The sequence below is a fragment of the Microcaecilia unicolor genome, chromosome 7 (genome assembly GCF_901765095.1).
Source record: "Microcaecilia unicolor chromosome 7, aMicUni1.1, whole genome shotgun sequence".
NCBI lineage: Eukaryota > Metazoa > Chordata > Amphibia > Gymnophiona > Siphonopidae > Microcaecilia > Microcaecilia unicolor.
In genome coordinates this window covers 278484419-278511191 of record NC_044037.1, presented here as the reverse complement: position 1 = coordinate 278511191, position 26773 = coordinate 278484419, and the positions used below count along the sequence as shown (strand labels likewise).

Genomic DNA, 26773 nt, shown 5'->3' with positions numbered 1-26773 from the left:
CAAGTGAAGAAGTGTAGATAGAAAAGAGGAGGGGACCAAGAACAGAACCCTGAGGTACGCTGACAGGCAGAGGGATAGAAGTAGAAGAGGATCCACTAGAGCTATGTAGGGTCATGTGACCTGTGCTTCATACAAAGTTAGAGGGATCTTGCTAAATAAAGCTCTCCATATACAGGGTTTTCTTCTGGGCCAGTAGATTCTCTCTCTTCAGTTGACTGTGTAACCTATATTTATTTCCACTTTGCAGGGCTGTGGAGTCAGTACACCAAACCTTCAACTCTTGACTTCTCTATTTTTTCTACTGTCCAACCCTATGTACAGTACATCTAAGAGAAATGTTATTAATTACAGAAACATAGGATATTTCGGCGCCTAACCACTCGAGATATATAAAATACCCCAATCTATCCACCCTATCAGACTAACTGTTCACTCGTCCTCTAGATTGTTCACTTGTCTTTAGATTGTTTTCTTGTCTTTTAGATTGTAAGCTCTTTGAGCAGGGACTGTCCTATGTTTAAATTGTACAGCGCTGCGTAACCCTAGTAGCGCTTTAGAAATGCTAGTTAGTAGTAGTAGTAGTAGTATATTTCATTTACAAAAAATAGACCACAAAATATATTTGACGTCTGAACAAAGAACCTGAAAAAATTATATATTATTATTATTTGTTACATTTGTATCCCACATTTTCCCACCTCGATGTGGGATACATAATACCGGAGAGGCGTTTGCTGACGCCGGTGTGAACAAATACAAAGTGATGATGTGGTAAAATAAGATTCCTGTGGAGCGGTCACATTAAGGAATTATAAAGCGTAATAGTATATGTCCATTGCGTACTTTAGTTTTTACATTTATATTTTGAAGCTGGAGTCGGTACATTTTTACTGACTCCAACTCCAACCAAAACTGCTTCCAACTCCAAAGCTCCGACACTTTAGATTTAGTTCATGCTTTTTTAGATGTAGCTCAAAGCAAAATTACATTCAGGAAAAGTAGGTATTTATTAAAAAAACTAACTACCAAATGAGGTGACAACTGGGTAATACGGTTCACTGCACTGCTGTCTTCAGAACAATTATTTTAAGTAAGCTATTACATTTTTTTCAAATGACAAGTTGCTATAATGAGATAAGAATACCTAAGCATGGTCATCAGAAAATAAATGTGAAAAAACAGACAAAAAGTCAAATAGGCAGAACACACACAAGTCAAACTATTTTGTCTTTTGTTCCTCATTTTAAAAATGAAACAGGGAACAGGAAAAGAGGATAATAAAAGGAGTCCTAATGGCAAAGAGGTGGTGGAGAGGCCGGGATCAGCTGTGGTCTCTAACACTCCTCCAGGGGTCAGGTGGGATGGAAAGCTGCAGTACTCCAAGCAATCCACCCATTTCTCTCTCTCTAGAGAAAACAATGTATTTCGCTTTTAATTTGTCTATTCTCAAATTGATTTCTATGTGTTTTTGTTCTGTACCTCACTTATTTTTAAAGGATGAATGAATTATAAGTGAATAAATGAAATGAATATAAGAAGCTAGAGCAAATAATGGAAAACTGATCTAATGATGGCTTGGTGCAACCAAGCATGGCCATGGGAACCTGAAGCTTGAGCAACTGCCTTGTTAGTGCTTGCAGCTGTTTAGATTTTTAAACCTTGGTGACAACAAAGATGGAGTGGAGCAGGGCTGGATAGTGGCTTATCAATGAGGAAAAGAACAAAAATTAACTTGAAAAATAAAAACCCTAACATCGTATCAGCACTCAAACTTCTATGGCTGGCATATGCGATAGAACTCTGCAGCATGGTACAATTAGGAAGACTGGATGGGCTGAATAGCCATCTTTGGCCATCATCTACTATGTTACTATATAACACCAGAAACAAAAAATAGGTCCCAGGAGAGAGGGAATCATATGATATCCTGTGAACAGCCTTGTAGGAGAAGCCAAACCTAGACTTACAGAACAAAGCCACATCAAGAAAACAGTTAACTGGCAAAGAGGGCACAAAATCACTTCACAGCCTTGAAAATTTCTCTAAGAAGGTGCATATTTGCCATCGCCTTCATAGCATCTTTTTTTTTTGTGATTATTTATGGCAAATATCCTCTGTAGTTTCTACCACCCTGCCTATCCCCAGATAAACATGCCCAGGCAGCCAAGAACCTTCTTGATGACCTCAGAGGTGGAACGTTACCTTCCCTGGTGTGCACCTTCAGACATACAGCACTAATTAACGTATCTGGTTTTAAAAAGGGTTTGGACAAGTTTCTGGAGGGAAAAGTCCATAGTCTGCTATTGAGACAGAGAAGAGCAAGCCACTGCTTGCCCTGGGATTGGTAGCACAGAATGTTGCTACAGTTTGGATTTCTGCCAGGTACTTGTGACCTGGATTAGCCACTGTTGGAAACAGGATACTGAGCTAGATGGACCATTGGTCTGACCCAGTATGGCTATTCTTATGTTCTTAGTTGGGTTGAATGTGAGATCCAGTACTGGGCGCCAACTGCTTAAAAAGTAGTTTAACTTTAGTTACTTCACTAAAAGTAGTTTAATAACCTGGTTAACTACATTTTTCTTGTAGTAGTTTAACTACTGCAAAAGTAGTTAGTTAGTAGTTACCTACTTCAATGGCATTTTAATTTTCCTTAAAATCAATTGCACAACCATCGCACTTAGGAAGAAACGTGTTTAATGTTTAAAAATAGAGCTGATAAATTCTCAGCAAATCACTAATTAACTACTATTAAATACTTTATGATTACTCTGCTTTATGTTTAAAGTCTCAGAATTCTCAATATGTCACCAGTTTATACTGCAGAAAAACCAGTTTCTCAACGTTATTGTCACTAAGAGCATTGTCGTGGCACTAAACTTTGTCCTGAGCAACTAACTAACCATTCTACTGCTACACTGCTGGTAAGTGCAGCACTGTAGTTGATAAAAGCTCTTGACACTTTTGGAAATGAAACTGTTTGTGGAAGTGTTTGGACATTACGGATAACTCTCAACCTCTTCCTTTGTTCCAGATTCAGCTGATGGAAGGTTGTTCTTTGTAGTGGATAGAAAATCAAAGAAGTCTTCATCTTCAGTAGCAGTCTTTTCCTTGGAGACTGAGGCCCAGATGCATGAAAGACATTGGTAATTCCCGTTCCCTACCGATTCCATAGCGAATCGGTAGGGAACGGGAATGCATCAACGATAGGGAATGCAAATGAGCTACTCGTTGTAGCTCACTTGCATTCTCTAGTCCTTCGGTACCTGAGTCGGAGAATCGGGACATCCCTTTAGATTAGGCTCCTCTTCCTGGTCTCTTCAGCCAATCAATGCGGGCTTAGCTGGCTGTTGTCAGCGAAACACGCTCTGATTGGCTGAAGAGACCAGGAAGAGGAGCCTAATCTAAAGGGACGTCCCGATTCTATGGCAACCAGGAAAATAGAAAAATTTCGCTGTGGAGGGGTAAGTGGCGCGGCGAAGACTCTCAAGAAGGGGGGGGGGGGGAAAAACACGAGCGCCGGCAGAACAAAAAACTGCAAAAAAAAAAAAAAAAAAAGATGTCTCTCAGAAGCGCAGGGAGAGTACGTCCTTAAAGGACGCCCCTCACCTGTGCTCCCTACTTTTTTTTTTTTTCTTTTTTACCTTTTTTGGGGGCCCTTTTCCTTTCCGATTCCCTCACAGGAGCCCTAACAAGAGGTCAGACATCTCGTTAGGGTTCCTACGGTAAGGGAATCGGAAAAACGGTAGTGCATCTGATTATAATGGGCTGCAACGGTACTGCAGCTCATTATAATAGCTTTTCAAACATTTGCATTCCGTTTTCGTTGCCTGCTACTGTGGCAGGGAAAATGCCCTTAGTGCATGCCCGGGGTGAACTACTTGCGTTTTAAACTGGCTGGAACCAGTTTAAAACACAAGTTGTGGGCTCATTAGGTTTTGTGCATCTGGGCCTGAGTAACTTCTGTGCAAATGAAAGTGGAATTATGCCACTAGCTCTAGCTTCAGTCTCTGTTGCAGCCACAGCACAAATGAGCAGCTGCATCTTCTCATACCATTTTTGTTCTGGTAGATATCTCAACATGAACCTCGGAACAAGTATCGTTGCAATAGGGTAGTCTTCTTCTTCAAATTCTGGACCAAAGCGTGAAGAAATTCCCCTTATCAGCTGTCATTAGTGGCTGCATTGTCTTACTTAAATTGATATCCCTGTAATTTTGACTGACATCCTATTATTAGACATGCAATCATAATGATATACCAGTCATTTTCAACTTGCAGAATATAATTTATGGTTGCAATGGCTTAATGATTCTTCCCAGTCACAACTAACCACCAATGATTTTGCCACATACTTTGCCAACAAAATTAAAGATCTCCATCAGGACCTACAGACAGTCCCATGAATGCTCTCACCAGCTAATGAGGGGGACACTCCTCCCCCACCATGCACACCCATGTGGGACTCATTCAACCAGATCAATGGCCTACAACCTGTCCTCTTGACTCCCGCCCAGCAAAGATAGTACAAGCGAGCATAGGCCTCACTCAGGGGGCTACTAAAACTGTTAACTCCTCTTGGGGAAAGGCAGCTGCTAGCATTACCAAAATGAGCTGTGGTGCACCTTCTACTGAAAAAGATCTCCCTTGACCAGGACAAGCTTGAAAACGACTGACCAGTCTCTAACATTCCTTTCCTGGCAAAATTTCAAGTCTGCATTCAACTCAATGACTGGATAAATGAAAATTATTGGCTAGACCCATGTCAATCTGGCTTCAGACCTGGGTATGGAACAGTGTGTCCCTTCTTGATGATCTACACAGAAACTGAAAGAGGATCTTTTTTTTTGTTTGTTTGTTACATTTGTACCCCGTGTTTTCCCACTCATGGCAGGCTCAATGCGGCAGGCAATGGAGGGTTAAGTGACTTGCCCAGAGTCACAAGGAGCTGCCTGTGCCGGGAATCGAACTCAGTTCATCAGTTCACCACCCTAACCAGTAGGCCACTCCTCCACTGCCTCAATACAAGTGCTGCTTGATTTCTCAGCAGCCTTCGACACTGCCAATCATATCATGCTTACAAGGCTGGCAGAAACAGGTATCAGTGGCACAGTATTTCTGTTCAGCAACAGCACATCTTTACCTTGGGCACTGAACTGCAGGGTATCACAGGGATCCATACCATCTCCCATTTTATTTAATATCTACCTCAAGCCTCTGGCTGAACTGCTTTGGTTGATGGACACAAAATTATATAACTATGCTGATGATGTGCAACAACTCATACCCATTGAACCAGATCTACCCACAGTTTTGAGTAAACCGACTGCCTAACTGCAACTCAGGAATGGGCAAAAAAAAAAACACTCTCTGCCTGAACCCAAGCAAAATAGATTCTTTGGGTAACTAACGCACTTGTGGACAAATACCTGACTTCAAAATTCCTTTTGGGAAGTATCAACTCCCCCTAAAATCAGGGGAGGAATCTTGGCATACTGCTAGACTCATCCATCACTGTGATCCCGCAAATTCAAACCACCTTTAAAAATCATCTCTACCAACTGCGGCAGCTGTAGCTGTCTCCAGGTCACCTGATAATTATGTACACGTTTCCTGCAGGCATGCCCTCCTCTCAGTGTACATGCTCAGAACAAACTTTCAACCAGACAGAACATTTATAGATTTTAAATAATCACTACTATTTATTTGTATCACTCCCGTCTCACTTGCACACCTCCCTCCAAACCTCCTCTCTTTAATTTGAACACTGTTCAAGCTCACCCTGAATTAAGGGTTCTTCCCAACACCAGGGACATATCTGGAACTGGCTGTATCCTTTCAAGGAACTTCAGCACAGCCAGAGTCTGTTCACTGTACTTGCCTGAAGCTGGCAATAGCAAGAGTGCTATGGCATTACCCATAGGTAAGATGGCACTAGTTTATTGATGGAATTTTAAAGCCAAAATGTCTCGACTTATAAATGAGTGCATACAGTACTGAAAAACAAATTTGGGGGTTTGAATTAGGTAGTCAACATTGGTGATGGTGATGCTATGTTCAATATCTGGGACTGTAGGGACTAGAGACTGGGCCATGTTTATAGAACTATATGCTGCATAACCAAAAACATGTAGTCTCTGAAGCAAATATTTCTAGCCTTGTTATGCTACAATGAAACTAACACAGCTATTATGGAAGAGAAAGGCATTGTTCTATGATCACAAACACACTATCACAGAAAATGTAGGCATTTGTGTCCAGCTTTGGAGATCCTGAAACTGTTTCAACCAAAAAGGCCTGAACTAGTAAACAGGTTTCTTTGCCAGCATTCATCTTTCCTTACCTGGCTCTGTCTTGCGCCTAACTGAACAATAAAAGAACAAATCATGATTTGTCAATGTGTTACCAGTAAGACCAGAGAAACATCTTGAAAAAAGGAAACTAAGAGACAAATGCTTTTGCCTTTGCTTGCTTTGGTCACCGCCTTAAAAGTTTGCTACCGGTAACACTATTTGAGCCTTGTGTTCCCACTGTATGCCATTCGTGTGAGCCTCTTCCCAGAGTCTGGCTGGTTCTGTTAAACATCTAGAGATGGGGCCTCAAAAAACCCCTGCCTAACATCTTGACACTGTGCTGCCATCTGCCTGGAGTGGGACTGAAGACTAGCAGTGGGAAGTCTGCCTTCTAAAGGCTGTACTTTATTTTGTTCTCTGGCTTGGAGTTAGTCAGGGATTCAGCCAGCTCTTTGCCAAATGCAAGTCTGAATGAGATACTGGCACTCATGATCCTTTGCTAAGAAATAAATCTCTTCTTGCAAAGACAGTTACCTGCCTAAAACTGAAGCTAAAAATAACCTCTCTTTATTATATACGTCTTCACTGTGCTTCTGTCATAATAAATCTTTACGAACCAGTTACACTCAAGGTGGTCTTTACTCAGATAACATGTATTGGTAATTATGAAATCTCATGCCTGGTATCCTGGCAACAACAGCAAGCCACAGTGAGCATCTTACAGAATGAAAAAGTATCCTGTGTTTCTGAGTGATCAACCCTGGAAATATGTCAAGATATGGGTTGCTGTAGAGGAAGGTGAGGAAACTATACTTAATTGGGCCACTATGGTGCTAATAATAGCATCAAGTTCCTATGCTGTCTGAGCTTGAATAGAATTTCTGGCAATCAAGGGAACTAGAGGATACACATACATTAATTACCACAAACCCATTCATCCCTGCTTGTCGTTATATAACTAACACGCCATGGAATATCCTGTGCTTTGCTGATGCGCTGGAACAAAAATTGGGAAATTTGTGGCTGGGGATGTTTAGGGGCTACTCAGATGGTTGTAGTATGCAACACTGATAAAACCAGACTGGTGAAGGAGGTGCAGACGAATCAGTTAAGGCAGAATTTATTCAGCTAATCAGATCCCCAGGACCCTGGTCTCTGCTATTTCTTGTTTCTTTGATATGAGGAAGTACTGGGAGAACCCCCCCCCCCCCCCCCCCCACCCCACACAAACACAAAAAAAAAAGAAAATAAAAACACAAACCACTTTTATTGTAGAACGTTTATAAGTTCTGTTTCCTGTGCATTAGTTTATTTCATCTTGAAAAAGTTCAACTGTGGAAACTGAGTTGGACATTTCCTGAGAAAGCTTGGAAGTAAGATCTGAAATCTGGTACAGTAGTACCTCATCACTAGGCACCCATGAATGTGTGGTAACTGAAATCTAATTGTGAAGTGCTATAATTGGCCTCCAACCTGCAGGGTTGATTGGTCATATTCATGTATTCATTCATTTATGGCCTTTTTAACGAAAATTCACCCAAGCCAGTGTGCAGCAAGAATAAGTTGAATATAGGCAATAGATAATTACAGAAGTAAAAATATTCAGTACATAGTATGGTATAGTATGCTACTTACAATCTCAACATAATATGCAATAAAACACTTTAATAGACAGCATATGATTTAAGAGGTGGTGACCTGTAAAACCTGAAGCAATCTATAGACGGTGAATGACACTATCTCCTTAAGAGTTTCAATATATTTTAGAAAGCCAAAATATTTTTCCTAGTTCTTTTTCTATTGTTAATCTGAGCAGAAACTTAGGGCAGTGGATACAGTTGTAAGGTGAAGTGTTCCTTGGTGGTGGAAGAGATGACTTATGGATGACAAACTCTTCTGGATAAGGTGGTTTTAATACAAAGAGACTTATGGAGAGAATCAAAATTTTCTAATTCTTCCCAGGGAAAGAAGTTCTCTATACTCCATCTAGAAAACAGGACAGGCAAGTCAACATCTAAATATTAAAGGCTGATTGAAAAAAGGGGAAATTCTTGATGAGTCTGAGGTTCCTGTGTGTACTGGAGTAACTTGCAGTGAGGTGTGCTGAGACCTCTGAGGAGGGTAGTTGTGGTATGAACCATTACTCCTGATTTTTGTAAAAAGAAAAATTCTTGAAATAAGTTGACTACTTCAGTTTGAACAACTGATATTACCTGAATAGGTAGAGGACAACAAAATCACTCACCTATAGCAGGTGTTCACTGAGACCAGCAGGATGAATATTCTCACTGATGAGTGCTATCGCTGACAGAGTCCGGCATGGGAAACACTCCCCAGCATCCATTTGAAAGCGGCTCATCGTGCATTTCTGTGCATTCCTGTCTGCTATCATCATACAGGACCAATCTGATTTAATAGCTGATAAGATTCAACTCCAAGGGGAGGTAGACGGGACAGTGAGAATATTCTTTCTGATGTGCTCAGAAAACACCTGAGGACAAGGAAGATAAAATAATTTCACTGATGGCAAATCTCTTCCATTTGAACCTACATGATCTCCTAATGGAATCTCTCCTGAAAGGAAGAAGAACCTGAGAGACACCCTCAGGCAAATTAGTTCATTTCTAACCTCTCAACATCAAAGCTATGAGGGCTAGGGACTGGAGATCAGTATGTAAAAGAGACCCCTCGTTATGAGCGATGATGTTCAGAAAGCAGTACAGTCTCCATGGATCCTCAGAAGCTAGTTTCAGAATTAGAGGGAACTAGATCTGCTATGGCCAGTACAGCATGATGAAAACTGTGGTTCTCCAATCTTGCTTGAGTTCTAGGAGAATTTTCACTGAGAGCTTTGGAGAATGTGTATACAGAAAAACCATCTCCCAACTGAGAAGAAAGGAATATGATGCTAGTCTGCTGTATGCCCTAGTCTGAAGCAGAACTGAATGACTTCCCTGTTGCGATACATGGCAAAAAGACCTATTCAGAGTAATGTCCATGTTTAAACAACACTCGTATGGTTGCATGACCCAACTCAGTCTGTCCACCATACAGTTCTTCCATGCCAGGTAAGTGGCTCTGAGCACCATGCCGTGGGAGGTGGGCCATCTTCACATCCTTACTGCTTCCTGACACAGAAGGTACAAAACCATGCATCCCTGCTTGCTGATACAGTACATCAGCAAGGTAAGATCAACACAGAAATACCATGACACGGTGGGGAGCTTGATGGGAGGTTTCATCAACTGCAAGCCCCTCATGCAGCAGACAACTATAGGCTGAGCAGAGATGCTCAGCCGCTCAGATACTCTGCCGCTCCCCAGTACCTCTCCACCCTTGTCTCTCCCTACGCCCCCCCTCGGGTACTCCGTTCTGTTGATAAATCTCTCTTATCTGTCCCCTTCTCCTCTACTGCTAATTCCAGACTCCGTTCCTTTTATCTTGCTGCACTTCACGCCTGGAATAGACTTCCCGAGCCTGTACATCTTGCCCCCTCTTTGGCCGTTTTCAAGTCCAAACTTAAAGCCCACCTCTTTACCACTGCTTTTGACTCCTAACCACTGCTCACTTGCCCTATCCTTTCATCCTCACCTCTTTATTCCCTTACCATTAATTGTTCTGTCTGTCTGCCTGTCTTATCTAGATTGTAAGCTCTTTGAGCAGGGACTGTCTTTTTTGTGTATGGTGTACAGCGCTGCATATGCCTTGTAGCGCTATAGAAATGATTAGTAGTAGTAGTAGATGGGCTTACCCTCTATATGGTGATAAGCTCCAATTGCACTAAGATGAACCCTTACAGAGCTGGTCCTGAAACCTGATTCAGACAAGTGCTGAAAGTACTCTAGCATTTTTGTGGCGGCCAGGAATAAGGATCTAGTGTCTTGCACTCACACCAGATGGCAAACCTCCTCCACTTGAAACCGTAGGGACCTCCTAGTCAAATCACTCCTGGAAGCAAAGAGGACCTGAGAGACACCCTTCAGTTGATTCAAGAGTCAAGAACCTCTCAACATACAAGCCATGAGGGCCTGGGAGTGGAGGTCAGAATTAAAGAAGGACCCCTTTCTCTGAGTGATGAAGGTTGGAAAGCATTGCAATCTTCATAAATCTTCTGAGACTCGAAGTAGAGGAAACCACATCTACTATGGCCAATATGGTGCAATGAGGATTCATAGTTACTGAGTCCTGCTTGAGTTTCAAAAGAGCTTTTGCTTAGGAGAGGTGTTGGAGGGTATGCATACAGAAGACCTTCCCCCCATCTGAGCAGAGACATCTGAGGTTAAGCAGCGGTGCAATCCTGATCTGTAGCAGAACAGAGGGGATTTGTGGTTGAAGTGATAGGCAAAAAGTGCCCCACACTCAAAAGATCTTCTGGGCAATGCCCATGTTCAAGGACCACTCGTGTGGCTGCATGACCCTGACACAGGAGATACGAGCCAGTATCTCCCTACTTAACGCAGTATATTATCACTTGGCTGTCTGTATGAATTAAGGTAATTTGGTTTGCTAGCCAATCCCCGAAAGCCTTCAGAGCATTCCGAATAGCTCTTAGCTCTAGGAGGTTGATTTGATGTTGCCTCTCCTGAGCAGACCACTGACCCTGGGTGTGAAGCCTCTTTACATCAGCACCCCTCCTGAGCAGACCACGGACCCTGGGTGTGAAGCCCATCTACAAAAGCATCCCACGCAAGGGTGGCCAGTTCTGTCGTTACTGTCTTGTGGTGTGGGAAAATATGAAATGGAAGGCCCTTTCAAATTGCTACATATTAGCCATCAAGACCAAGTATTCGTAGATGTTTGGCTTTAATACAAACTCCTCTACCTACACGGGGAGAAGATGTGAGTACCCTATTATTTAATATAGAACAACGATACATATTCCAGTGGAACACTATAGCCCCATGGGGGTTAAACCTTGAAGTAGAATGGCTGTAGGGTTAGGTGACGTATGCTCAGGGGCGGGGCTGTGAGTGGATATTTAATTCGAGTAAGGCTCCGTATGGGAGTATGTTTGGGCATCACTTCCTGTTACACAGGCTTGGAGAGCAGTCCCATGGGCAAGCTGCCAACTACTGAATTGGAATCACTTTACATTGTATGTAAATAATAGAAAGATTGTTTTATTTGATAAGTGGATGTGGTAAAACTGGGATATGGTGTATATGTGTTTACAGATTGTGTGATTTGGTTCTCCTGAGGAAGAATATGACAAAATATGGTCTCACATTGCACACCAGGATGTGTTGAGAACATATTAAAAGTTGACGCTTTGGTGGTTTCCTCGGCAGCCTGTCTCTAGCTCAACGCTACAATTTTGCCAGGAAGTAGCTAACCCAGCGGAGAGAGGAGAGTGTTATCCCCCTGATCACTGATTTTCACCACTTCTACCATCGTTTTGAAAATGTGATTGCCAGCCATTTATTGAAGACATGGACTGTTATGCGTGTTTATAACACATGCTGTGAAGTTGAGGTTTACCTCAAATTTATGCTAAAAGCTGTATGTCATGAAATTTTGAGTTGTGCCTGTATTTGTTAAAAACATACTGATTATAAGGAATGGTGAGAATGATTAGATACATACGAGGGTTATGAGTGATTGTGAGCGGATGGTGAACTAGTAGATAAGGAATACTGAGGTCTCTGAGATAAATTGGAAGTTTGTACATATCCACATTATGTAACTGAATAAATGTTATTTTGTATTTAAAATTGATTACAGAGGTGAAGTGTGAGTACTGTGTACAAAATTTAAAATTGAATGCCAAGAAGTGCAGTGATGCATTTGAGGTGCAGAAACCCAAGAGAGAGATGATGGGAGAGATTAGTAAGTTTGACTCAGGAGAGAGACCTTAAGGGTGATGGTGTCCGAGGATCTGAAGGTGAAGAAACAAAGCCAGAAGGCGGCGGGGCCATGGCCAGAAGCATACTAGGCTGCATAGAGAGGGTTATAACCAGCAGAAGAAAGGAGGTGCTGATGTCCCTCTACAAGTCATTGGTGAGGCCCCACTTGGAGTATTGTGTTCAGTTTTGGAGGCCGTATCTTGCTAAAGACATAAAAAGACTGAAAGCGGTGCAAAGAAAAACTACAAAAATTGTATGGGATTTGCGTTGCAAACCGTACGAGGAGAGACACGTATACCTTGCAGGAAAGGAGAAATAGGGGTGACATGATACAGACGTTCAAATATTTGAAAGGTATTAATCCGCAAACAAACCTTTTCCGGAGACGGGAAGGCGGAAAAACTAGAGGACATGAATTGAGGTTGAAGAGGGGAGACTCGGGAGTAATGCCAGAAAGCATTTTTTCACAGAGAGGTTGGTGGATACATGGAATGCCCTCCTGCGGGAGGTGGTGGAGATGAAAATGGTAATGGAATTCAACCATGCATGGGATAAACACAAACGAATCCTGTTTAGAAGGAATGGATCCACGGAATTTTAGAGGAGATTGAGTGGCAATATCGATAACTGGGAAGCAAAACCAGTGCTAGGCAGACTTCTATGGTCTGTGTCCTGATCGTGACTGAATAGATATGGATGGGCTGGAGGGTAAATTTTAAGGAGCTTCGACGTTAGCTTCAGAACTTTTAGTACAAGAAGAGTGCTGGGCAGACTTCAACGGTCTGCGCCCTGAAAATGGCAAGGACAAATCAAACTCTGGTATACATATAAAGTATCGCATACCATGTAAAATGAGTTTATCTTGTTGGGTAGACTGGATGGACCGTACAGGTCTTTGCCGTCATTTACTATATTACTATGTAAGCCCCCATTAAGAAGAACTTTTTCATCTACTATTGTCCCCAAATATTTCTTTTTCTTGTTTGCTTTAACAAAGCAGTGGACTGTTCACACTCTAGTTTTCTTCTTCATTATTGGGGCCCAAATACATAGAAACAGAGAAAATGACAGCAGATAAAGCCTAAAATATCAATACCAAACACACTTTGCTTATTTTGTCAATCACACCTTTAAAAAGAGGAGGAGAGAAGGACCTTAGCCTTATGCTAAAATATTCTCAGCCATAGATAAAACTTATCTATTCGCCTCACCTTCATCAAAAGTGACTGATTCTACTACATTTGTATAGTTTCTACTTTTTAAGGAAATAATAAAGTCACAAGACTATATTACACACATATCACCATACTCTTTGCTCTATACTAGGGTGAGTGAACTTCAACCTGCAGCTAAAGGCCAGACCAACATATTCTTGGATCTGCTGACTGCTCAAGGATATTCAAATGTTACTATAAATGAGCCCTTTTGCTCTATTTACTATCCCATACAATTTAGCAAAACGCCAACATTTCCAAAACACCAAAATTAAAATATACAGAACACATCTTGCATTGCCCACCACACAATGCATTACTCCAACAGAAATTAGATCCAAGTAACAATTCTTTATACTGGAATAGAAGCTCAACAAAACTCTAGTCCAATTAAAAAAAAAGTATTTTTAAGCAGCTTTTGGGAGTCATCACGCCGTTCCTCAGATCCAAACAGAATGAGATGCTCAGAGTAAAAGTGTTTATTTCTAGGACAAGCAGCATAAAATCTGTTTTACTCTTTTGAGATCTTGCCGGGTACTTGTGTCCTGAATTGGCCACTGTTGGAAATAGGATACAAGGCTTGATGGACCTTCGGTCTGTCCCAGTATGGCAATGCCATGTTCTTATTGATCTTTATAACCATTCAATGAGAACACAATTTCTATAATATTTTTTAAAAATAGTGGCAAATCTCATCTTAAAATATAGAAGGTAAAAATGAGCAAACAATCAAATTGTGCATCTGCCAACATTTTTTGTTTCTACTTAATATTTAAACAGCCGCATCTAATACTTTTAGAAATTAAAGTAATAAGCATTTATCTTATTTGCTACATTAAGAGCAGCATTGTTGATATGTCTAAATCCGATTTTGGAAATCTTGCTGAACACACCCAAAAATCAAGTGGCTAACACAGAGATTTTTGAAGAAAAATGACTATTTTTTCTTTTGAAAATGGCTATTTGCTAGATGTTTTTGTACTCGGTGCATCTATCTGTTTGGACCATTTTTGAAAACAAAAAAAAATGTCCAAGGGAAACACACAAAAAAAAGCCATTGAAACGTCTGGAAGCCAGCACTCTTAGTAGACTGGCCAGATGGACATAACAGCAAAGCAGTGGACTTAAGGTCCTAGGTACACATCTCACCATTACCCCCTAATACTGTACTGTGAGCCCTCCAAAACCTACCAAAAACCTACTGTACCCAACTGTACACCACTACAATAGCCCTTATGGTTGCAGGTGTCAACTATATGTGGGTACAGTAGGTTTTCGGTGGGTTTTGGATGGCTCACACTTTCCAGCACAAGTGTGAGATATGGACCTGGGTTCCCTTCTTGACAGTGTAGTGCACAGAACCCTAGGCTACTCCAGGGACCTGCTTGTTGCTCTAATAGGACTGGCTACAACATCGAAAGCTGTTAGAGGCTGGTATGTACCGTTTCTTTCATATCATTGGGGGTGGGAGGGGGTCAGTGAGCGAATGTTGATTAAAATGTTTAATCGTGATTAATCGCATAATGAAAATGGTCATGCCTTAATCCCTCCAGTGGTCATCTGGTCATTTAGGGCACCTTTTTGTGACTTAGTCATGTTTGAAACAGGTTTAGACCCAAAACGTCTAACTTTTAGCCGTGAACGTTTTTGCTTTGTTCCATTATGGCATAAAAACTTCCAAGTTTTGGAAACACCTGCCCCCTTGTGATTGAGATGAACTGCAAACAAAGTGCATAGAAAAACATTTTTTAAAAATGGGTTTCAAAAATAGTGATTTGGAGATTTGGATGTTTGGGCGACCCCCCCCCCCAACACACACATTCATCTGCAACTTTGTGCCGCTTTTTGGACATTATTTCTGTTTCAAAAATAAACCCCTAAACATGTACTTGCAACTGCATAAAGAGATCAAATTAGTCTGGCTCTTGCACAAACATAGCTCTTCAATTCTTAAAAGCACATACTATACAAATAATCCAATTCAGATACAGAACAAACATGGAAACCATGCTGCCCATAGTTCAAGGAATTCTTTCCAAACCTCACATTCTGTAGTGCTTGTATACTGGACGGGACTTGGTCAATTTAGGAATATCAAGGAATTTTCAATCCCAAGAACCTCCACTGAATTAAACTGCTCAAGTTAGCTCTAACAATTGTTTTTTTATTTGAAGATTTTTTTTTTTTAATTCAGCAGAGTAAGGGAACAGCAACAGAGATTACCGTGACTCTGGATTTGGATAGTTTATACATGTATGAATAAGGGTGGAGATGAATCAATTTTTCACTCATTCAAAAAGTATAAAGACTAGAAGACACTCAATGAAATTGCATGGAAATAGTTTCAAAACAAATAGGAGGAAATGTTTTTCACTCAAAGAATGGTAAAGCTCTGGAACTTGTTGCCAGAGGTGGTGGTTAGCGTATCAGGGTTTTAAAAAGGTTTGGACAAGCTCCTGGAGGAAAAGTCCATAGTCTGTTATTGAGATGAACATGTGGGAAGCCACTGCTTTCCCTGGAATTGGTAGCATGGAATGGTGCTCCTAACTGGGTTTCTGCCAGGTACTTGTGACCTGGATTGGCCACTGCTGGAAGCAGGATACTGGACTAGATGGACCCTGTATGGCTATTCTTATGTTCTTAAATAAACATTAGTTTTCTGATAATGTTCTTTTATGGATGCACTATATCTAAGTTGTTCTGAATGGTTAAATAAGTGTGATCATGATCTGAAATTTCAGATATCTTCTACCCAGATGAAGGAAAAAACTGATAATTTTGAAACAGCTATCTTCTATCGAGATAGAAATGGGGAAAGCCACTGCTGTCCCTGGGATTGGTAGCATGGAATCTTGCTACTGTTTGGGATTCTGCCAGGTACTTGTGACAAGGATTGGCCATTGCTGGAATAGACAGCGTCACAGGAGCAGGGTTAGCAGGAATTCACTGCAGGTCCAAAGGACTCCCGCGAGGATCCCCTCCAGGTCCGCAGGGATTCTACAGGGATGGACGCAAGTCCTGCGGGGTTCCCACGGAAGTATAGCTCCAGGTCAGCCTATCTATCCTTTCCTTGTGTTTCTAAGCTAGTTTAGCAATTATAATAGTACTAAAAAAAAATAATGGATATGGTTGATAGCAGTGAAATCCCCATAAGCACTGAGAAGGGAAGTTATCAATATGAGCTACTGTTAAGCTGGATACTATTAAGTTGGGTTATTTTACCACAAGTTGAGTTATTTTTGTACAGCAGACGAGCAAGGATGGAGGAGATTACTTGCGGGGATGGACAGGAACAGAGATTACTTGCAGGGACAGGCAGGAACAGAGATTACTTGCAGAGACGGGCAGCAACGGAGGAGATTACTTGCAGGGACGGAGAAGACTCCAGGGGGGATGGGTGAAATCTCTGTCCCTATGCAACTCTCTTATGTCGGAAGCAGGATACTGGGCTATTCTTGTGTTCTTATGAAAACCTACAGACCAACAAACTCCAGTGAGAACACTTAAGAATAACTTAATTTTCCACTTAAGAAGGTTATATGCTAAAAATTCATTTGAATAGCAAGCAGGCAATATGTATAATAAGTTTGTGGACAGTGGACCCATGGGGAAATGTATTAAAAGTAGGGCTGCATGTTGCTTAAAATTTTTAATTGTGATTAATCACATAAAGAAACATTTTAAATCGTGATTAATTGCATTATTTTAAAGGATCAGTATCTCCCCCCCCCCCCTCCCATAGTATAGCATCTTTCGTCCTCCCCTCCCCTCCACTGTAGGTCCAACATTGCTTCTTTTCTCTTCCCTCCCTCTCCTCCGTCCTCCCCCTCTGGTCCAACATGTCTCCCCCTCTTCCTTCCATCCCTTCCATTGTCTAGCATCTCTTTCCCTCTAGATCCAATATCGCTCCCCCTTCCATCCTTCCTTCCCTCCCACTGTCCACTCTCTCTCTCCCTCAACTCATCAGCGGTCTGGTATCTCTTCCTCCACTCCCCCCACCCACAGTTCAGCATCTCCCTCTCTTTCAATCCTCCCTCTCTCTTGGATGAAGCTTAAAACAGGTCTTTTCGAAGGCAGCAGCAGAACAGCGATACACACATGCTGCCTGCAACTTACTCCAGAGCTTCCCTTTTGATCCATTCTACCCCTGCGGAAATAGAAAGATGTCTTGGATGGGATGGGTCAGAAGAGAGGCTCCAGAGCAGGTCACAGGCAGTGTGCATGTATTGCTGCTCTGCCACTGCCCTCTAAATGATCTGCTGAAAGAGAGGGCGAGATGCTTATTAGTGGGCAGGCAAAAGGGGAGGAAGAAATGCTGGATCATGCAGCCAACTAGAGGGGAGGAGGCAGGGGCAATTACATTTTATTAACTGTGACTAACACCACCTTAATCGCAGCATTAACCGCAATTAACATACAGCCTTAATTAAAAGGGCTTATTATAGGGCCAGGGAAACAGATAGACCAGCTCTGTTAAACAATACTGTCGTACGGGCTAATCGGTTTTCATATTTTGCAAGTAACATTAAAAAAAAGTCTTCAAAAACACTGGTATATTGTGCAAAGCATTTAGAGGGCCCTTTTACAAAGGCATGTTAGGCTCTACGCGCGTCCCATTAAAAGCCTTTTGCAGATGCGGTAAAAACTGGCCCGGCACACGTACCTACACTACCACAGGCCACTTTTTACCTTGGCTTAGTAAAAGGACCCCTTAATGTTATAAGAACGAACCATCTGTGATGGCACACAGAAGGGAAGGAACTTGCATAACATTCTTGTCCCCTCTATTATTATTCCTCCTAGTTAATGACTGGGAAAAAAAAACTGGGCATTTCAAACTTGGGAGCTGCTCTTTTTCTAAATCCATGATTGTTACCGATTGTTCCATGATACTGAGTTCAGCAGTGATGAAACATTTACAGTCTTCTCTAACTGTGATACTTCAAGTGTGATTTATGTTACCATGTGACTTTTTTAATACATTATATATTGGTTAGACAAAAAAAAGATTACATACTAGGTTGGTTGAGCATGTAAGTTGCATAGAGAATAAACATCTTTAAATGTACCCATGGTAGAGCACTGTTCGGAAAAAAGGACACAGTTTCACACAATTAAAAGTATGTGTGCTCCAGGTGCTGTCTATATCCAGACAAGGAGGTGATATTGGCATATGTTTGTTTCAAGAAGAACTGAAATACATTTTTGAGTTCAATACTATGCAACATTTTTGCATGACTTCAGAACTGGATCTTAGGATTTTTCTATGATTCCTTTTTGTTGTGGCAGACATGTTCAAAGTTCTTTATCTTAAAATTTTTATATTATGACTTTTACTATATTTATTATTGTGATGTATTTATGTTTGTTTTTTTATTATTATTATTGTACAGTGTACTCCACTTAAGTGCACAGTACATTTATCTGCACGACTATGCGTCAGTCCTGTTTTTCTATCAGCAACTTTAATGAGCAATGACTATGGTTTAGCACATCAGCCTTAACTACATGCTTCACTTATGTGCACACACTGAACTGGTTCTGCTGGTAAACAGCACTCTGTAAATGCATGTTCAGTCATTCAACTGCATGCTATATCACTGACTTGTACTATTTATCTAAAGCCACATATCTATCATCATTAATGCCAGTGTAGCAAGATGGCACATAAGGTGCAGTTGAGGTTTACAACCATAATCTGATCTCCACCTTCAGCAGCAGAGGATGGGGCAAAAGCTCACAGGGAGTTCATCGACTAGCGGCATGTGGTATGCATCATGCCTGAAGATAATCTGTTTCAATCATGTACCTGAGCTGGATGTTTTAGAGTGAAATTTCAATAGTTTTGTTAGACTTAGAAAGCTTGCATTAAGCAGTGGAAATTGCAGTGTCATCATGCACATGTAAGAATATCACTGGTTGAAAGGATGGAAATTATCAAGACACTGGCAATACAGAAAGTAAGGCTTTCATTGCCACAGAGTACAGTGTCCATCCGAACCAAATCAAGTGCAGCTATAAGCAGAGAACACCTTCAACCCCGACAGAAAATGAAAGAGAGCTGGCAAGCTGTAAATGTAAAAGAAGCTCTTCTAAAGCGATTTTCACAAGCTAGTACCATACAGCTTCCTGTCAGTAGTCCTCTGCAGATGGAGAATCTTGGATTGGCCACTTTTACTACAACTGTTAACTGGCTGAAACAATGTTTTAAGTATTCTTTGGTTGGCAGTCCTCTTTTATATATTTTTAATATACTCTAGAATTTGTTTTACTTCTTTCATACCTATATCTATAAACATATGTTCAGTTTTATTTATTTTTGAATCTTCTCATGCTGTTTTGACATATCTGTGCTTGATGTTGAGTGTATTTACATACCACATTTTTTTTAATTGTATTTGAATCATTGTACTGTATTTGTTTAAGATTCTATGTGATATTGTTTGTATATATTATATATACTTTTACTTATTTTTATTATTTTCATTATTTTATTTGGTGTTTATTTTGTTTTATTTATTTTCTTTTGCTTTGTTTCTGCCCTTTATGAAAACAGTGCCCCCTTTCCCATTATTTAAAGAGGGGTTCTTTTTAATGTATTGGTCTTGGTTTTGAAATTTAACAAGTTTTCTTAATTTCATTTTGTCATATTATCACTAACACCCCAGTGGGGGAAACAAACGTTTTAAAAACTGAGGATCACGGTGCTGCTACAGCGAGGCTGCTCTACATAGTATGTGAGTCCTTTATGTTGGTTATTATTTTTAAGCTTGTTTTATATATTTAATATTTCTTAAGATTTATTTTTAAGCAGGCTTTTGGCTTCACTCTTACTAAGTTAATGTGACTCCTGAGATTTAGTTAAAGAGCCTTAAACTTTCTCTGTTAGACTATAGTCCACTCTTTGATGTGGGTTCCATATGGCCTCAATGCGTTTTGGAGGATTCTGCTGCTGTAAAAAAAAAAAAAAAAAAAAGCAGCCTGAAAGACACTTCTTTTATTAAGTAGCTGATTTGTATTTGAAGCCAGTACTACCAGGCTCGTTTAAGGTTTTACAAGATGGTTTGTCCATAGTTTTAGCACTTTTTCTTCCATGGTTATAGTTGACTAGTAAAAAAGGCCCGTTTCTGACACAAATGAAACGGGCGCTAGCAAGGTTTTCCTCGGAGTGTGTGTGTTTGGGAGAGTGTATGTGAGAGTGAGTGTTTGAGAGTCAGAGTGAAAGTGTGAGTCCAATCCATGCTCCTCTGTCACCTGGCCCCTCCATTCATCCCTATCCAGCAATTCCGCTGTCTCCCTGAGCCCTGCCCTGCAATCCATATGCATTCATGGCCATCTGTCCCTTCCATTCATCCCTATCCAGCAATTCCCCTCTCCATGAGTCCTGCCCTTCCAATCCATGCTCCTTTGTCACCTGGCCCCTCCATTTTTCCCTATCCAGCATTTCCCCTCTCTGCCTGAGGCCTGCCCTGCAATCCATATCCATCCATGGCCATCTGTCCCCTCCATTCATCCCTATCCAGCAATTCCCCTCTCCCTGAGTCCTGCCCTTCCAATCCATGCTCCTCTTTCACCTGGCCCCTCCATTCATCCCTATCCAGCAATTCCCCTCTCTGCCTGAGGCCTGCCCTGCAATCCATATGCATCCATGCCCATCTGTGCCCTCCATTCATCCCTATCCAGCAATTCCCCTCTCCCTGAGTCCTGCCCTTCCAATCCATGCCCATCCATGCTCATCTGTCACCTGGCCCCTCCATTTTTCCCTATCCAGCATTTCCCCTCTCTGCCTGAGGCCTGCCCTGCAATCCATATCCATCCATGGCCATCTGTCCCCTCCATTCATCCCTATTCAGCAATTCCCGTCTCCCTGAGTCCTGCCCTTCCAATCCATGCCCATCCATGCTCATCTGTCACCTGGCCCCTCCATTTTTCCCTATCCAGCAATTGCCCTGTCTCCCTGAGGCCTGCCCTGCAATCCATATCCATCCATGCCCATCTGTCCCCTCTATTCATCCCTATCCAGCAATTTCCCTCTCTCCCTGAGTCCTGCCCTCCCAATCCATGCCCATCCATGCTCCTCTGTCCCCTGCCCCCTCCATTCATCCCTTTCCAGCAATTGCCCTCTCTCCCTGAGCCCTGCCCTCCCAATCCATGCCCATCCATGCTCCTCTGTCCCCTGCCGCCTCCATTCATCCTTTTCCAGCAAGTCCCCTGTCTCCCTTCCATGACCCCCCTTGCATCCATGCTCCTCTCTCTCCCATGTCCCAGCCTGGGCCGCCCTCTTCTTCCCCCCCCCCCCCCCCTTCGCATCCATGGTGTCGTTTCTCCCCTGCCCTCCCGCTCCCATTGTTTTTCTTCTTCGCTCCCCCCAACATGGTTTTTATTTTTTTTTCTTGTTTTTAAATGTACCTCCGTGGTTCCGGCAGCAAAGCGTCAGGGAAGGAGGCGGTGCTCCCGACGTCTAGGTTTCCCTTCGCTGTGTTCCGCCTTCTTTTGACGTCATCCTTGACGTCAGAAGAAGGCGGAACACAGCGAAGGGAAGGCTAGACGTTGAGAGCGCCGCCTCCTTCCCTGACGCTTCGCTGCCGAGCGTTGCGATTGGATGAGTGTCATTGCTCCGCCCTCGATGTCATCACGTTTGACGCGTGGGCGGGGCAGACACAATGCGATCTCACCCCCTTCACTTTTGGCTAACAGAGGCTTCATTCGAACGTTGGAGGTGCGTTTTATATAGAGAGATACTATATAACCCATAAGATATATGTTGTGTTGTTTTTTTGTTTAAGTTCTTCTTTTACACAAAGCTGGTACCACATAGCCCTTAGTAGACTGATTATTGTAGTTTATTTTGTTTGTCTTTCAGTGTGTTTTAACATTTGTTTTACCATTGTTTTGTGCCAGCTAAGGTAATATATTTGTGAACAAATGGGTGGACAGGTCTGTCAGCTTTATGATTATTATTTTTTTTTTATTTTGTTTGTATATGGTTTTTTAATTTTGTTTTTTACTCCCATTGTCCCCAGGTGGTACAACGCCAGTCTTTTTCATTATTTATTAGCCATTAATGCAGGTGGACAAGCCAAAACACATCAGGGTACTGACTACAAGTTTGGATTAGTTGTGGGCTGTCGTCATTGTGCCAATACACTATCAATATCTATTTTATATGAATAAAGGTTTTGAGCTCCTTGCTGGTTTGGACTATCCTCTCGTTGACCTATAAGTGCATTCCCTCTGCAGCCCCTCACTACCTCTCCACCCTCATCTCTCCCTGCACTCCTTCCCTAGAACTCCGTTCACTAGGCAAATCTCTCCTAATTGCACCCTTCTCCTCCATCGCTAACTCCAGACTCCACTCCTTCTAACTCGCCGCACCTTATGCCTGGAATAGGCTTCCTGAGCCATTATGTCTAACTCCATCCCTGGCTGCCTTCAAATCCGGGCTAAAGGCCTACCTGTTTGATGCTGCTTTCGACTCCTGACTTGTAACTTTTATCTTGTCCTTATGTGTTCTTCTGTCTGTCCTTTTTGGTCCTGTTTGTCCTGATTTAGATTATAAGCTCTTTTGAGCAGGGACTGTCCTTCTTCTTCATGTTCAATTGTAAAGCGCTGCGTACAACTGGTAGCGCTATAGAAGTGATTTATAGTAGTATTTACAGTAGTATCTACTGCTTTGACTCTGGGTATTGCACCATTTTTTTTAAGGAACCATTTCTATAACCATGAGTCTTCATTAGACCTATTTTTAAACATATGTCTCTTCCCCAGTTCCCTTATGCCAAATTTGGTCTTTTAAGTTTTCAGAAAGCTATTCTTCCCAAACAGACATTTTCAACCCTTAATGTAAAAACTTCTTTCCAACATTATGTTGGCCTGGAAAGATTAGAAAGTAATATTTTTGTTTTGCTTTTTTATTTTGATACAGTTTAAAACATTTATTTTAAAAAAGGTACAAACTCAAGTTTATTAGAATTTCAGGTCTAATATTCTTTTGACATTTTGGTGCATGGATTCTCTAAATTTAGATATCAAATTGTCTTCCATCCTTAATCAGAAATTCACACGTCAGCAATTTTTTTTAAAATCTAAGAAACAGGTATTTGAAAATCAGTACACCACAAGAAGTACCTGTATGTATGAAGACATGTCTCTGCAAATGGTAGTTCGTTCTAAAGGCAGCACTGCAGTGTTCACAGACATGACATTTGGGAATTTTCAGGCCAAGAGACCCATCCTCATTTATAGTAAGAATCTATTTAAAAAAAAAAAAAAAGAAAAGAAGGATTTCAGCTCAGTCTTCTTGCTTCACTTGGAAAGGGTTAAATAGTTCTGGTCTTCATATTTCCTCTCAATAGGAATCTAAAGAAACCTCAGGTTCAACACTCAACAAAGACCACCTATAAACCAGAAACACCACCAAAACAGAGTATATATGCCAGAAGCACTGGTCAATGTTAAACTCAACTGTAGTTGTTAAGCATCTACCATGCTAATTACACAGACTAAATATTAGTTGTTTCTATTTACCCATGTTAAATCTGCTATGCATCTCAAGTCTTCTAAGCCTTAGAAAACTTGGTATTGCCTTTGCAAGTGATAGTTTCCTATGCTAGAGTATTATTGACAAAAAGCAATGAAATGTTTACTTTTCTCTCTTCATTTTATAACACCTCTACATAACATTTCTCAAGCTGCAGAAGAAACAAAAGAAAACTACAGAGTTTCAAGAACAGGTTTTTCAACTAAACTTTCAACTTTCAAAACACAGGACAAAGATATAACAAAAGGCATGTTAGATACTGAAATCCATTCAAAAGTTACCACACCTCTAAATTATTATTAAAAAATCTAATTTAACATTTTTAAGCAATTATAGGGCATTATAAATCCAGGAAATCAATTTGAATAACATAACAGCTGATTCAATTACATTCATAAATACATTCAGAAAGCAACATGTTTATATTTTTAAAAACTCCAATCAACTCCTCGGGTGCTCCTACGCAAAAATATCAGTCAATCTCTAAAGAAGCAGCTGCTCCAAAATGACATCCAAAACCGCCTTTAAACAGGAAAAAAGACCTCAAAGAGCTCACAGGTCTAAATCTTAGTAGACCTGAAGGAGCTAAAACGGATCCATTGATCCTACCATCATCATTGGCCAAAAAAACCTATTGATCTGAATGCTTCCTATATCGGTACTCAAATCAAAAAATATAACTTTAACGGCATAAAGTAATTTAAAGAGCACAGACACTTACCTTATTAGTCCCGGAGAGAGACCACAGCAACGCGACTGATGAGCACACTTTTAAAAGATAAGTGTCTGTACTCTTTAAATTACTTTATGCCGTTAGTTATATTTTTTGATTTGAGTACCGATATAGGAAGCATTCAGATCAATAGGTTTTTTTGGCCAATGATGATGGTAGGATCAATGGATCCGTTTTAGCTCCTTCAGGTCTACTAAGATTTAGACCTGTGAGCTCTTTGAGGTCTTTTTTCCTGTTTAAAGGCGGTTTTGGATGTTATTTTGGAGCAGCTGCTTCTTTAGAGATTGACTGATATTTAAAAAAAACAACAGCTTAAGAATCATGAAAATACAGCATAGCAAATTGGCTAAGATATTTCTGCAACAATCTAATAGTTCTTTTTCTCTCCAGATCTCCCAATTGCTCCCACCTTCCTCAATTATGACTGATTCTGCTGCACTATTTGCATTATTTCTACATTTACGGGAATACTATAATAAAGTCAAAAGACCACATTAATCACCATACTCGTTGCTCTATGCCAGAGGCAAGGAAAACTATGGCCTGCAAACCAAAACCAGCTCAACACATTTTTTGGCCAGCTCTGCGTCAGAATTTAACATTTTCTTTGGTCCACCAACAGAACCTTCGCAGCTGCTCTTGTGAGGTCATCATCTAAGGCCAGAAATACACATCCAAGGACAGAAATACAATCTTTGATGATGTGCCAACATTTCCACATTAAAGATGAATGTTTTGGGCCTTGATTGAAACCCAGCACTCTGAAGTTAGTGCTGATGTGCTGTTCATGAGAAAATAAGACTGAGCACACAAGCCACTTAACTCCCTTGCTTGAAAGGCACACTGGTATAACAAATTCTGAGTTGCATCTAAATCCCTGCAGTAATCAGACTAATACCTGCAACGATGTAGGGGCTGCAAGTTTCAGGAGTGGGAGTGGAAGGAGCAGGTGGAGGGACAGTAGGCTTTGGGTGAGACTAAAGAGACTACAGTAGAAGAACCAGCAACTGTGAAAGGATAAGAACTTCCTTTTAAAGACTTACTGCTCTTCCCCTTTGCTGCGTTATGTTATGTGGGAGGGAGAGGCCGCAAACAGGATGAGGCAAAAAAAAAAAAAAAAAAAAGTAACCCTTACAGTTTTTTGCCTTTTCTCAGCAACTGCTTTGAATTTGAACAAGAAATTTTACGTATTTAGTCATCATACTTACGTACTACTTTTAAACAACAATTATCCTAAGCTATGTTACTACTACTATTTAGCATTTCTATAGTGCTGCAAGGCGTACACAGCGCTGCACAAACATAGAAGAAAGACAGTCCCTGCTCAAAGAGCTTACAATCTACTAGACAAAAACAAATAAATAAATAAAGTAAGCAAATCAAGTCAATTAATGTGAACGGGAAGGAAGAGGGGAGGGTAGGTGGAGGCGAGTGGTTACAAGTGGTTACGAGTCAAAAGCAATGTTAAAGAGGTGGGCTTTCAGTCTAGATTTAAAGGTGGCCAAGGATGGGGCAAGACGTAGGGGCTCAGGAAGTTTATTCCAGGCGTAGGGTGCAGCGAGACAGAAGGCGCGAAGTCTGGAGTTGGCAGTAGTGGAGAAGGGAACAGATAAGAAGGATTTATCCATTGAGCGGAGTGCACGGGAAGGGGTGTAGGGAAGGACGAGTGTGGAGAGATACTGGGGAGCAGCAGAGTGAGTACATTTATAGGTTAGTAGAAGAAGTTTGAACAGGATGCGAAAACGGATAGGGAGCCAGTGAAGGGTCTTGAGGAGAGGGGTAGTATGAGTAAAGCGACCCTGGCGGAAGACGAGACGGGCAGCAGAGTTTTGAACCGACTGGAGAGGGGAGAGGTGACTAAGTGGGAGGCCAGCAAGAAGCAGATTGCAGTAGTCTAAACGAGAGGTGACAAGGGTGTGGATGAGGGTTTTGGTAGAGTGCTCGGAAAGAAAGGGGCGGATTTTACGGATGTTGTAAAGAAAGAAATGACAGGTCTTGGCAGTCTGCTGGATATGAGCAGAGAAGGAGAGAGAAGAGTCAAAGATGACCCCAAGGTTTCGAGCTAAGCTATGTTGATGTTACTGACATTTTAGTGTTACTACCTAGCGATTTTTGCAAATTAAAAACGTTCAAGCTAAAACATAGTAAAAT

At 41.3% G+C, this 26773-nt stretch overlaps 1 protein-coding gene across 9 annotated transcripts in view; it reads right to left on the bottom strand.

The window, feature by feature from the left end:
* The window catches only part of ZNF148 (zinc finger protein 148), a 152865-nt gene that overhangs the window by 47952 nt on the left and 78140 nt on the right, over positions 1–26773 (bottom strand). For all 9 annotated transcript variants that reach the window (XM_030209173.1, XM_030209172.1, XM_030209168.1 and 6 more), the window contains one exon: positions 23478–23601. In XM_030209173.1, the coding sequence (XP_030065033.1) occupies positions 23478–23601 (124 nt within the window). The remainder of the gene's footprint in view (positions 1–23477; positions 23602–26773) is intronic.